The 14,828-nt window shown below is 42.8% G+C and overlaps 1 protein-coding gene across 2 annotated transcripts in view; it reads left to right on the top strand.

Moving 5' to 3' along the window:
- The window catches only part of DHRSX (dehydrogenase/reductase X-linked), a 169,592-nt gene that overhangs the window by 111,490 nt on the left and 43,274 nt on the right, over positions 1 to 14,828 (top strand). For both annotated transcript variants that reach the window (XM_075094864.1, XM_075094855.1), the window contains one exon: positions 8,986 to 9,193. In XM_075094864.1, coding sequence (XP_074950965.1) covers positions 8,986 to 9,193 — 208 coding nt within the window. The remainder of the gene's footprint in view (positions 1 to 8,985; positions 9,194 to 14,828) is intronic.

Raw genomic sequence — 14,828 nt, 5'->3', positions numbered from 1 at the left:
AGAGCACTGTGATTTTGCTGATGGTATCCAGCCCAGCTTGTTCAGAGCAACCAAGGATTGTGCAATGCCAGCATTTACCTAGCACCCAGATTTTTAGCATCAGCCATCAGCTGGAGCTTTTATTATACTTAAGTAGCATTGTTGTCTGCCAGGATGATATGTATCCTATATAAAGATATCAGATTTCTTTTTATTTTTTATTAGGAGAACTAATAAGTTAGAAGAATAACTTTAGGCTACTTCTGACTTTCAAACAGTAAGGATTTCATTCATGAAAATCCTGACTTCTGTTTGATATTATCTTTGTCTTCTTAATTATTTCCAAAGCTTTTCCTGCATCTGTGATATCAGACACTCTGTGAAAAGGAAGATATCTCAGGCTCCACATGCTGCAGGTTCTTGACCCATTTGCTTTTATGTCCTGAATGTGAATGTTTTATCAGTGGAAGACAGATACAAAATTCAGCTATTGATGGATTAGGAAACCCAACTGATTCTTCTTAAGTGTGTGGAACATTTGCCACTGGCTTTTCTGAGAAGTGTGAGTGAGCCATGTTTTATTCTTACCTAATCCTTTCATAGCTTTTAGGTAGAAATGTTTTTTTTTACACGTTGCAAAACAAGATATATTACTTTTAAGAGAACTTCCTATTGAATTAGAAAGCTGTCACTGACTTTCCTACTTTCTGATTGTGAGTGGGATAACTCACCATTGTGCCAACCAAATACTTACTGAGCATATTTTTAGGAAACAAAGTTTTTGTGGTTTTGGTGGTGGGTTTTTTTTGTTTGTTTTGGGTTTTTTTGTGGGTGGTTTTTTTTTTTTTTTTTCCAGCCAGACCCAATTATGAATGCTCTGATTTATCTTAGTGTGAAAACAAAACCTCAGTTGTGGATCATATTTTCTTTTTTTAACTGACACATTTTCCAGGGAGCTAGCCTGCGCTATGTGTGTTCCCTGTGTAGCAGCGTGACATTGAATCAGAAAGTGTCTCTGTTCTTAAGGAGGTATTGCAGCCTGTTCAGTTTTGTGCTGAACCTACCAAGATTTTGTTGTTGTTCTCATAGTCTTTGAATGTGGATCATCTACATTCTTATCTTTGTTTTTTCCTTAACCTACTCATAAACTAAGAGCTTGCCTTCAGTGGAAAGATGCATTGCTTTATCTTCTTTGGCACAGCTAATACAGTCCAGTTCTCCCTTGTGAGCATTATAGGTGGGTCTGGGAGCACTAGCAGTAGACGTTACTCAATTTTCAGTTCTTTACTAGTTAGCCAAACTTTTAATGTTTGGGCTAAGAATTTCCATGCCAAGCATTTGCCTAAGGCTAATTTATTTTATTTAATTTTTTGTAACGCCAGATAAAAGAGTTCATCTGTTTCCAGGAATGATAATAAAAACATCTTGGGGTGGCTTTATTTTTTTAAATGTCAAAAATTATGTCAAGTTTCTTTAGAAGGTCTCTGGTGTTATCACAGTTTGGAACGGGGACTCGAATGCAGGCAAGATGCTGCCTTTGTGTCAAAGGGAGATGCACCTTTTGCCAACCATGGAATATTCCCATGCTGGGTTGAATCAGTAGCCTGCTAAGCACTGCAGTTTGAAAACCATCTTTTAGATTTTAAGTGCTAAAGATTTTGCCTGTACCAAGCATATCCTGTGTTGAGACTGAGGAGGTCTTTCTGCTGGAGTCACAACCCTGAGCCGTGGTGGGAAGTACTGCGTGCAGGCAAGGGCATCGGCAGGGAGGCTGGGCACCTGCATCCCCTCTGCTCCCTGTGTCTGCCTCTGAGCTGGGGTGGAGATCGGCACTGTAGATGGGCACTTCAGGCTCCTCCTGCTCTCTCCACTGTCCAGACTGGGGGCCTGGGTCCTCCATGATCTCCGTGACAAGTTTATGTCCCATAAAAAGCAGACTGTGGGGTGGGGAGAAGTGGATGGGAGGTGATGGGTGTCTGGGTTTTACCCTGATATTCAGTTGGAATGTGGCTGTGGAGCTGGGACGTGATTTCAGCACTCTCAGGACCTAAAGGTCTCACCAGCCATGGCTGGTGAGCTGATGTAGCTGTTGACCTCAACTAGCTGGTGACCACATCTCTCTTGAAGAGCTGGTTCTTCCATTTTTAGGCATAGTTACAAAACCTGTAGCATGGAAGAGGAAGGAGTCCAGTTTGTATGCAGATGGAACAAGACTGTAACTTCCAAGAGGGGCAGATTTATATGAGAAGCTTTGGTGTGGAGAACTGAAATAAAAGACAGGTGGTTGAGGCTGGCAGGTTTTGAGGGAGAGACAGCAGAAGATGGAGTGAAGAGCTGATGTGGGGAAACAGGACTGTCAGATGGGAACCATTAGGATGGGGGGAAAACCTGATGGCAATACATTTGTGTTTGCTGATTGAAAGAACTTTTAACATAATTTGAGTGTAGCATATATTCTTGATCAATATTGGGAAATTCATAGAAGAACAAATATGAGGGGAGGGAGCTAGGGTGGGTAGTGAGGGCCAAGAGAGGCATTAGGTGTGTTTGAACTATAAGGAGATATGTCAGTCAGAGTTTGCAAGTGCCTAGACACCACACAATTCATGAGGATTGAGTCCTTATCTTGAGGACTAGAGTCTCTGTTGTGCACAAACTGATTGAACCTTTTCTTGCAGTGAGGGAATTCTTCACTAATGTCTTTTTTGCGAGTTTACTGTTAACAGAGATAAGAGTTATTCCCCCCAGCCGGTGGGGATGTGATTGGAACCTCTGCCTTCTGTCTGGCCACCCACTTTGACGTAACTTGTACAAATTAATTCTCATCTACCCCTGTGTCACATCTGATTGATATTGAAGAGAGAATGGGGAAGCTGGTGGGAGCCTTAGAGCCATGGATCGTGGCCCCATAAGGAAACTGGCCTCAGGAGTAAGGGAAGGGTGAGCCAGGCATGTGACTGGCAGATGCCTGCAAGATGCAGAGTGAGATCTCATGAGATTCAGACTCAAAGCAGCTAGAGTGGCAGGGTAAGAAAATTAGGGAGCAGAGAGGCAGATGAAGTTGATATGCATGTCTGGGGCTGAGCCTCTCCCCTCCTACCTGCACACGTGCTGTTGCTTGATAAGATCAGTGTTGGGTCACCAGATTTTTTTAGGTAGGGGAGGGAGGGTAGCACAGCCCAGAGCTTTGGCTGGGAAGTTGCACACTGTTCTTGGCTTCAGCAGGGATGTGCATTTTGGCTGGCACGGGGGGCTGGGGGAGTTGGTAGGAAGCCAGCATGCCAAAATGGCAATGAGTAGTGCAGAGCCCCTTGCAAGGGAGCGGATGAGAGCTAGTGGGAACTTGCTCAGTGCTGGAGCAGAGGCTCAAGCAGATTCTGGTGGTGGACCTTGTTCTGGAAAGAGGCAGGAGAGACTGAAACCACTGGAGACAGCTCTCCTCTGCAGCCCAAGGCTTTGTCCCTGTGCTGCCCTGCTTTTGGCAGTTGTTCATCAAACCAGTTTTCAACAGTGTCCAGTCCCCTCCAGGGAAGGTCCATGCATGGGACACTGTCCCGCCACTGATGCCAGACAGGCTGGCTGCAGATGTCCTTTATTGCCCTGAGGGGAGATGTAAGAGAACCTAGAGTCCACACCAGATGTCATCTAGCTGTCATTGTTACACCATGGGATAAAATTCCTTGCTTGCTTCAGTTTCCTCCCAGTTTGCTTTAGAAAACTGCATATTCATATATACAGGGGTCCAGAAGGTATTAGGAAGTGCAAGAGTCTGAACTACATCCACCAGTCCCTCTGGGCAGAAAGGAAATAAGACCATGCACTGGAGAGCTGTACCAAGCTTAATTTGTATTTTTGTGTTTTTCTTCTTAACTGTTTGGATTTTTGCCTCTTCAGCTTTCATATACTGTTAAGCTGGTGTGTGGTTCTGTACAGACTCATAACACTTTTCTGGAATACCAATAGGTGTGCAGCACACCAGCACTGGGATCTGGGTTGTGGACCTAGCTTAGCAAGCAGTGTGCTGCAGCAGTGCTGTAAATTCACTTTTCCGCAGTCCAGACGAGTCACACCTGTAAAAAGCAGTTATGTGAGTACTGTTGTGCCTCCAGTGGGTGCTTCTGGGGGCAATTCTAATAAGGCATTGCACCTTCTCGTTGCTCACTAGAGCTCAATGAGATCCACAGGACAGGCATATTCTGGGATAGCATAGCCCAACTGAACGAGGTGGAATGAGCAATCTAGTGTAGGCAGCCTAACCAGGGGATGCTGTTATATGATTATTGAGATGTTTACTCCACTATAGCTGTCTCTATTCAGGAGAGAAGTGGGCTGTACTATTCTGTAGCTAGATAGGTCCACGCATAGGTCTTTTGCTGGATGGGTGTGCGGTGCAGAATGATTTTGACACTCCATTAGGTGAGCTGGGTTGCCTCATGTGGCTGCACTTGTGGGACGGAAAATGCTGCTAAATGGATCAGCTACACTAGTACAAAGCCTGTATGGAGAAAGGCTTTGTATTTTTACCTGGGGTTACTGTCTCTATGAAGTTTTCCCCATGGGAACCTTCTTGGTACAGTATGTAACTCTTCCTTGTAAATAGCAAGAATTGGGTGAATGTGATTATATAGGTTCACCTCCTGCTGTGAAGCTGTTACATGTAAGCTGATCTCCTGTGTTGGCTTCCCAGCCTTTGGGTTGCTGGCGTTAAAAGGAGTTGCATGTGGGGGCACTGCCTCCAAACCCTCCTCCATGAGACTGTCTGGGAAGGAAGACATCTTGTTCTGCATGTGAAAAAAAGATTCTAAATCTTTTTTTTTTGCAGTAAGTTTGAGAGAACTAACTTTAAACCCTCCAAGTAGCTCACTGTAAATAAATCTAGATGAATGAAAATCTTGTGTTTTTAAAGCTCTTAAAACATATTTTATAATGGAGCTGAAGGATGACTTTGCAGTGGAATGTACAGGAATTACAGCAATGTTTACCATCATCTGCTGTACAGGCAGGCATGGTACAAATTCTCCTGTATAATCCAATAAAAACACGGTATGCCTGGCCTCTAATATTTACAACTCTCATAAACTTTTTGGTTATGCTGTGTGCACTATCAGATCCATTATGCTCTTAAAATCACATAGGACTAATTCATTGATGGATCCTAAACCACAAGTTTCATTAGAAACTTATGTAGAAAATCATGATAAATGACTGTTTACAAAGACAGTTCTCTTGAGGTGTATTCCTTCTTTGAGAGGAAAAAATTACTATTGCCTACTTATAAAAGTAAAAAAGGATAGAACTTTTTAATCGTTATAGCTAATTAAAATGTGTATAATTTGAATATATCACAATAAATTCATAACTGCAACACAGTGGAATTCTTTACTACATCTGTAAGAAGAATAGTTGTTCAGCATAGTTATGCAGCAAAATATTTTCCTTATTCTAATTTATTTCTACTCTTGCAAAATCACACATCGATGTGTCATTTAACCAGTTTTCTGCATACATACTGTTAGTCTTTTGCCTGAATATTTCAAAATCAGCTAATGAATTACAAAGTAAAAGCTCACATTCAGTTTACTTATTAATTCATTGTCTAATGCCATGCTGATATCAGTGACATTTTTAAAAATAAATCTTCTGGAAGCAATGAGGCAAAATCAGAGGGAAAAAGGTATAAGAAAGTTGTATCAGAACTGAGGTGTTTGGCATTAACGGTCTCTGTGCTGCCACTTCAAATTTCACATGTGCTCGAAAAAACTGAGGAGACTCTTGATAATTAAAATCAGAAAGATACAGGGTTGTATGGATTCCATACCAAAAGAATAAGGAAAATCATTCTTATTTTACAATGAAGAGGTAAGGTTAAAAAAAAAAAAAAAAAGGCATTTTTAATGTTTCAAATATTATTGGATTAAGTGAAAGAATTAAAAATAGAAGCAGCTTTCATTCTTTGAGTTACCATTTGGGACTCTTTATTAAAGCTGATGGTGTTTCTGGACAAATGAAAATCAATAGCATGCCACTTTTAGTATCTACTGAATGTTAGGTAGTTAATAATTTAAAAAACAGAGCTTGCTGCTATACTTATAAGGTTTTCCCTTTTGTCAGAGAAGCAGCCAGGTTCAGTTGCCTGTTGGGTATTCCTTTGTACGCTTGCTCTCAGTGAATTAAAATGGCTTCTCCTCAAATATGAGAAACTGCCCTCAAATTGCAGGGCAAGATTTTTTTATATCCTTGACATGAACAACCTCAAAGATGAGAGCCTTTTTTTTTAAAAAAAAATCTTTCAAAGCTGTTTTGGTGTAATATTGACAAGCTCTTGAAGACAAAAAGGGAATTTTAGTAGCAACAAATGCAGGCAGAGGTGATTGTCCCTGCTCAAGGACTTGACCACAATTTCTGTTCAGAGGAAGCTCCTGAAGGATGAGCAAAATAATTTTGGGGAATGTGTATCTTAACCGTTGTGCATTGCATGAGTGTAAATTTTTTCCATCTCCTGACCTGAGCTCAGATCTGTTTTCTGCATGCAGGATGTGCAGCACAGATGGTGGAGACTAATTGGGGTGGAGGGCAGAGCCTCTATGTGCTCTTGAAAGCCCATGTGCCTCCAGAGGTCAAGGGGGCAGTTGTTCTAGCACAGGCACCCTCGGGGCTGACGTGAGTGGTGACAGCCTCACCGGGTTTGTCTGCTGATTGTGATGTAGCAGTCATCTACTGCACTGCTCTCCAGACAAATACCTCCATCTCTCCATCTGACTCAGCTGGCAGAAATGCGTGTGCGCATGGAGGTGCCTACAGCAAGCCTTGTAGCAGCCCTGGGAGATGCAGAAGCAGCATTTGGGGTTCACATCAGCTTTGTTGTGCCAGGGTTGTTTTATGTTGGCTGCCTTTTCTTGGGCTTGCATTTTACCAGTATGCTGCAAATAGACTGCTGGCAAACTGCTTCCTCCTGCTTTTTCCAAGTATCAGAGCTTTGGAAGGCAGGATGGGCCTCAGAGAGATGCAAATTGTTTCCTTGTACCAGGCTAGGTGCTCAGAGATGTGGTGCTGTTCCCATCTGCCCTCCAACAGCTTGTGCTAAACCCTGTCTCTGCTAAAACTTGCACTGTAGCAGGCTGAGGCTTGGTCTGGGAGCTCGGGGATTGTTGCCCTTCCCACCCTTTCCATCTTCCCAGGAAAAAAGAATAAGTCACAGCAGGACTTGTTTCACTTTTCTATCTGTCTGTAACCGTCATGCCAGTGTTCAGTCCCAGCCACTGTTCTGGATATCATTGTATGCCACATATGCAGGTTATGGAGGAAAGCGAAATCTGTTTCCAACTCTGTGAGCAGTTGTACCGTGCATCAGAGTAAGTGCTGGTGCTGAAGGAGAATACAACGGGACACCCAACCAGACACCCTCTAATTTGTGTCTTTCCGTTGTTAAAGTTGAGATCTGACACGCAGAGAAACCACACCCAGCAGCTGGGTTTTCCCGTCGTTCTGAGGAATCTGGGAGAGTGGCTGTAATGACAGAGAGAGATGCCAGTCAGAGCTTTTGTAGAGCCCGGTCATGTAATTTGTGTTGTGCTTCTTCCATCATACCATTAGCCAGCATTGCTTATGTTCAGTCTCAAGGTCTCTGTATGCAGGTATGCTGTCTTACACCCAAACCTTTTATTTGCTCTGTCATCTCCTCTTCCACTCACGCTGCTTCTCCAGTTGCTCCATTAAGCAGTAGGCAGCCATAGGTGAATTGCTACGGGTACTGGCTGTGCTGAAAGATCCTGAAAATATCTCCTCCTCAGTCTGAGCAGCAGTAATGAATCAGGACTGTCAGGTGGCGGGACCCCCCCAAAGAAGGAATGATGCAGATGCAAACCATGTGCAATTTAAAATAGTAATTTAATATGCCATCATTGGGCTGAGCTCAAGAAATGGGATGTTAAAGGCTTTTTAAAGGACACATGAAATAGCACAAGGATGAAGCTGACACCCTCTCATGTCTGTGAGCAGAGGTGGCCTTTCTGCTGTATCATATCCATGTGTATTGGAGAGAAAACAAATGGCCTGCAACATTATTCTCCACAAGCCACCGTCCATCTACATGTACATTACAAGGGTCAGGTCCACTTGCATGATAATTAATTAAATTTTAATAAAATAAGAATAATTTATAACATTCAAGTCCACATTATAATTTAGTGGGATAGATATCCCCTCCACAGCCTCAATACACGATATAGTTTATGCATGAGCTCAGGATTCTCTGCAAGATGATGAAATCAATGTTGTGTGTTAGGGATGTGGATACTTATTTTAGGCACCGACTTTGAAAATTGTGGTTTGTAGAAATATATGCAAAAATATTGCCAAAATAAGGATTCAAAAACTCATTTCAATATGCAGCTGCTTGTACGCACAGTAATTAAGACATATTGGGTAAATTTACTACATCTTTTCTCACACGCACCAGTGAGGTAGAAGTTGCAGATTTCAGATGAGGACTCAACAGACCTTTAAACCCCAGACAGGACTCAGCAGAAAGCCATCTGGGAGAGCAGATCTGCTGCTTAGCCTGGTCTTGTCTCTACCCTTCTGAACTCTTTGATGGAGGGAATGCTGTTGGGATCATTCAGCTCCCACCTAATGTACACGGATTAATTATTCTTGTGGGTCTGCAGCATAGAATTCTGGCATGAAGCATTGGGTTGACCCAACTTTTAATGTCTTCAAAACACATCTCACAAACTCATTTATCCTCACAATTCTGCAGGGAGGGAGGAAGGGAGGAAGGGGGAGAGCCAGTCTACCTGTTTTCAGGATAAAGGAACTGAAGTGGGGGTTTTGACATTTTTCTTGGCAGGAATCAATCGGTATCGTCTTTACACTTCACATGCCATCACAAATCACTCATTGCTCTAAGTGCTGTGTTTACGCTCTGCAGCAGGAGATCCACGCTCCTTCAGGCTTGCTCCTTCTCTGAAATAAATCAACAGGTTTTGCCTCTACTTTCTCCTCTAGCTGGGGTGATGCTGGTCCCTGAAAGAAAGACGGAGGATGGGTTTGAGGAGCACTTCGGCTTGAACTACTTGGGACACTTCCTGTTGACTAACCTCCTCTTGGATACGCTGAAGCAATCAGGAACGCACAGTCACAACGCTAGGATCATCACTGTCTCATCAGCCACCCATTATGTAGGCAAATTGCACCTGAACGACTTACAAAGCAGGTACCAATCCATTTTTGGTATTCACTGATCTGCAGTAAGGGTGTGCACCTTAAACTCCAAGAAAATTGTTACTGAATACTGAATGTGGGGGGTTTTGTTGCCTTTATTGTTTTGTTTTGTTTTGTTTTAATGAACAGGGATTCTCAAGAATTTGCTAAATATCTGTCAGACTTGAGCAAAGATTGTGGCCTTCAGTCAAAGATACAAATAGTTTATAAACTTGCAAACTGAGTCTTTTATTCTGACCCTTGAAAGCCTTGCTTCCTTTCTGATGCTTACACTGCGGTGACGTTGCAGTGCAGAATCCAGACTCCTCACTGCCTAATCAGGGAGACTGTCAATAACTGGGATGTTTTAAAATGGCTTGGGTGAATGCTAATAGTCTTTGTCCTCAAGTGAATGCATATGTAGAGGCCCTGATCCTGCCCTCAGATGCGTGCACATGCCTATGGCTGCTAGCTCCCTGCCTGTGAGCGCAGGGCTGCTGACTTGGCTCGGGGAGGGCAGCTAGTCTCACCTGCCCAGCTGCCGCACAGGTTTGCCCAGACCACAAGCTGTCTGCTGCTCATTCCTCCCTGGCAGCTCTGCCCACTGGCCTGTAGCTCCTGGCACCCCATCCTCCCCTCCCTCCGCCTCTGGCCACTGCCTTGTCCTGCACCTCTCCTGATGTTCTGGTCCCCCACCTCTGCCTCCCTCACAGCCCTTCTCCAGCTTCCCCACCTGCCTTCCATGCCCGGGCTGTGTCATCCCTCCAGTCCCCATGGTGCTTGTGCTCTCACACATCAGCCCAGTGATTCACTGCAACTGCTGAAGCCTTGGCTCTTGTCTGGGTCACCCCCTGCACTTCCCTGAGAGCTTACTGAGAGCCAGGTGCGTGGCTGTCCTGGGTTTTTAACCTCGTAAGATGGGTTAAAATGCATGGCTGTGTTCTGTCCACTACTTTCATTTAGGAAAACTGTGGGTGAATGTCTATGGGATATTTCTAACATTAGGAAGACATCAAATGATGTGGGAAAGGTCTCTGGTGTCACATAGGAACCGTGTAGGGTTGTTTCGTTAATTGAGGAATGGGCAGGGTAACTGAGATACATTTCAAAATTTCCCTGTGCAGTCATGTGTGGCAATTATGTGCTTACTAACAGGCTCAAACAGAGCCTGTCTTCTGATGGGCTCCAGAGCATTTCTGCCTGCACAGAGCCAGTCTGAGTTCTGCGTCATTTCCATGGAGAAATTCTGTCTCCGTCCTTTGACGGGGACTCCAACACATGTTCAGAGGCACCTGGCCCAAGGTTTCATTTTGGAACAAAGACTGAAATTAGAAGGCTGGGCTGTTTCCACTGCAGACATTTTACATATGAATGCTGCATTAAGCATGTCAAACTTTCTGTTTGACTTCTGATTACATACTATGGCATCAGTTTTATTACAAGCACATTGTTTAAACTCTGCAGGGTAGTCACAGTTTAATCCCTTGCTTGTAAAACAACCACAGGAAATTACCCTTACTCTTCACTTGATGTACGTATTCATTGTTTCTGATGGGCATGTGCTGGATGGCACCATGCAAGGGGGCTAAGAGGAGTGTAATTAGTATTTCTTTGGGCTAAAGTGCAGAATGCAAAATTAAATGTGGCTGTTCTTTGTCTCTAGATAAGAGTAGTTTCCTTGATTATAGCAAAGCCTTGTACTGTGCCTCTTTAATTTAGGATCATCGTTACCGGTGATTCATCATTATTAACTCATATTTTAAAGGAACCAGAAATGTTTTTATTAGAAAACTTACAGCTGAGCATGAACATGACCGATCTGATGTAAAAAATAATATATACCAGTGATATTTACCTTCAGCTTTTGCACCACAGCGTGCTTTTTACATTTCAATGTTATTGGTATAAAAGGAGCCATAAAGGATGACAGACTGCAGGCTGACTGCCTGCTCTTTCCTACACGGATGCTCTGAATTGCTTGGGGGCAGCAGCGGTGCCTACTTTCTGAGCACACAGGCACACCAGTGGGACCCAGAGGGGGCTGTGGATTCAGTTCCAAACCTTTTCTTGATTCAGGTGGGAGAAGATACTCATGGCTTTTTTTTTTAGCCTGACTACCGATAAGCTCCGACTTGGACAAATAGTTATCGCAGAAATGGTGCTGCTAAAAAGAGTGAGATTGCTTGTGTGTTTGAGTGTGTGCCTACAGCATGAGTGGGTGGTTTAGCAACCCTGGATGACTGTTGCAGGGTACCATACACAGGCATTGCCTACACCATGGGGCCTTGGAGATGCCTTGTGATTCAGAGCAGCATTTAACAGCTTTAATGGACGTGGTAAAGACACCCACGGTGAACACTGTGATATGATACCGTTCCATGAGTTGCCCATTTCCCAGTGATGCCATCCCTCATTTTTGCTGTTTGTATGAATGGGAAACCTTTCTAAAAATTTTGTGCTGGCTTTTTCCTTATTTTGAGTTGGACTAGCTGGCAGAATTCATTTCACAACTTGGGTGCATGTTGCCAGATTGGCTAGTAGTCCTAGCCTTGCAGGGAGGCAGAAAAACAATCTGAAGTAATTTATTCACGAGGGGGAAAGGGGCTGTACTCCCTGCTGGAAAAATTACCAGTGGCAGAAGACTGAATTGTTTACCATGCTCTTGTCCCGTTATTTCCTGGATTTTGCTTGGGCTAGTGTCCAAACTGGAGGTGAGTTGTGGTGGCAGAGGAGGGATCCGTCCATCAAACATGCCAGAGAAGGAAAGGCAGAAGACTGTCTTGCCATACAGGAGACAGTAAATCGAGGCTCAGTTCTCTGCTTTCCCACAGATTTTCCTGTGGGATCATTCTCTCCCATTGCTCTGGGCTGGCAGTCACAGTTGTGGCTGTTGCTCCCATTGCTTGTACTTGCTGCTCAGAGTTCTGCTCTGAAGCCAGAAGTCAACCATATCACAGTGACCACAGGGCATAACAAATAATTGTTGTAAGGTCTGTCCCATAAACAGTATTAAAGGTAGCTTGTGCTACCGTCTTCCACATTTCCTCTTTGGTTTGTTGTCTGCCATTTTACCAATCTGATTTACCCCATGTTTCTCTTTTCAGGTCCTTTTTGGCAGGAGGCTTAATTTAGTTTTTTCTCACTTTCCTTGCATTTTACATTCTTTTTCTTCCTTTGTTATCTCTTTCTTCATGTCTGCCTACTTGATTTCTACATTCATAGTTTCATCTTCACCTGTGTCTTCTGAGCTTTTTTGTCTCCATTGCCTTTTCCCTCCCTATCTCATCATGGTTTCTCTCTTTTTTTCCCTTTTTCCCCCTTTTTTTTTTTTTTTTTGGGGGGGGGAATTGTCTTATTTCCGCACACCAGTTCATTTCTTCCTCTCCATTTGTCTTCCTCCTATCTTGTCCCCCTAGCCCCAGTCCTATTTCTCCCCTAAGAATGTCATTTCTCCTGCTTCCTGCCCATCCTCTTCACACAGATCAGTAAAAGAGACACAACATGGGTACATCAAGGCAGGACAGAGCTTGTTCCAAACTGGCAGGGCATAGCTTGTTTCATGTGAGTTATTGAAAATGCAAACGCACAAGGGCAATGACTGTTCTCCCAGTTCTTTTGCTGAAGGATATATGAAGAACATCAAACACCTTTGTGGTCTTTTAGATCCAGACCATTTTCAACAGCAATCACATGAGTCGACAAGGGGATCCCTAAGGCAAATCATTCTCCTTCATCCCTACTTCGAAAACGACTGTTTTCAAGGAGGTGAAAGTTTAACAGAAACGCTATCTGCAAGCGTTTCAACAGTTACATGCTGAGGGTAGTTCACCGTGCGCTCTAACAGCATAACCGGGTTGTCCTTTTTAACTCTTTTGCCTGCCTTAAATATTATTTTCTAAAGTGAGAGATTCAAAAATACGGTCGTGAGAGAATATGACTGTCTGGTTTTAGCAAAAGCTTGAAGAACATTGTGCTGTCCTCTGGGCTGAGATAGGATTGAACAGTGCACTGGAGTTCATGGGCTCTTGTAAGGCTGGGATGGATGGCACTCCTTCAAGTACTCTACCTACCAAAGTAGGAAGGAATTTTAGGAAAATAAAGATGACCTTATTCCCTTTTCCAGGCTGTGGGTCACACCTGAATATATTCCCTTTCCCAGGGGTAACATCTTTGTGTGTTCTGTCTAGCTTTGTCTCCATGACTAACTATGCCTTTCATCATCCTCTCTTTTTGCATACCAAATGGGCCCTGTAACGCTGTGAATCACAGACCTATGAACTCCCCAGCCACAGTAACACAGTTCCTTTTCTGGTTCACATCTCCTGTATATATTCAGGGACAGTTAGTCACACTTTTTCTGCTTTCTTTCCTCTGCTCTCTCACTGAAGAAGGAGCTGATGTTTTTTGTAACTCATGTATGCTGGTACATTCCCCAGATAATTTATGTATTTTTTTCCCTGGAGCCCTAGTGCATGAATCATGTCAGAGAAAATAGAAATTGGATGAAAGGAATTTAAAAAATCCCAGCTGCCATATGTGCTTCCTAGCTGGTGTAAAACAGGGTAAACAGCTCTACCCAGGACCTGGGAGGGTGCTGGGGAGAGGTGGCAGCTCCAATTCTTCTCCTCTGCCAGATAGTTCATAAGGGCTGTATCAGGAGGTGTCACATACTGCTGGGAAATTCTGTCCAGCAAAGTCCCTGGAGACCACCTGTTTTTGGATGGGTGGTGTCCTTCTTCTTCACTTCCTCTGTGCGTGTGATGTTTGTTAGTAAATGAAGTTGTCTTAAGTTTGGGCAGAAAGTTGAGGAATTTGTCACATCAGCATTGCTGAGATTTTGAAAATATTGTCCACAAAGTGCAATTAAAAGTTAAAATGTCAGATTACTTTTGGGAAGTATGAATCCATTTTTCAGATCAAAACTATTAATTTCAGTGATTTCAGAATATTTTATTTTGAATTGGTTTGTAAATTGAAGTATAATGTTGATCAAACTGAAACTCCAAACCTCCAATTTCCAAGTCATCCTGTTGAAGTAAGGTATCTCCATAAGTTTCAGAATTTTTTTTAAGGTGAACATTTGTTTAAAACAGTTTTTTCCTTAAGAATGGTTTGATGACTCAACTTTCTTCTCAAAGTTTTTTTTATTTTTTTTTAATTCCCAGTTGGTTTCTCCAGTGCCTTTTCACAACTGATCTATCACTTGTAGTTTCTTAATTCTCTCTGGCTGGAAGAACTTATGTGATGAACAAAATCTTCCATTCAAGCAAAAGCAAACATGAAGCTGATGTAGCATAGGAGTAGCATAGTACTACTGATTTATTTCCAAGTTTGTAAATGATAAAGAAAAATTTGTAGGAGGAAGTAGGAGAGATTTTAAATATTACCCTTTTATTTGTTTTATTTATTTTATTTATTACTGTTTCATTCAGTACAGAAGTCTCTCACAGTTGCATATAAAGACCTGTGTCACTGGACTGCTGCTTAACAAAATGCTGTGAAAACTGCAGAAATTGTAATCATAACAGATCTTTCTAGACAAGTTAGATACATGTTATTATAGATTTTATTTTACTCAAGGAATATACATGTTTTTGTTTGAGTTGTGTTGTTTAAACAGCTTCCCCACAGTGACTTTTATTGCATTA

Source organism: Phalacrocorax aristotelis, chromosome 1 (genome assembly GCF_949628215.1).
Source record: "Phalacrocorax aristotelis chromosome 1, bGulAri2.1, whole genome shotgun sequence".
NCBI classification, from domain to species: Eukaryota; Metazoa; Chordata; class Aves; order Suliformes; family Phalacrocoracidae; genus Phalacrocorax; species Phalacrocorax aristotelis.
The sequence above is the reverse complement of the archived record's forward strand: the minus strand, read 5'-3'. Positions and strand labels throughout refer to the sequence as shown.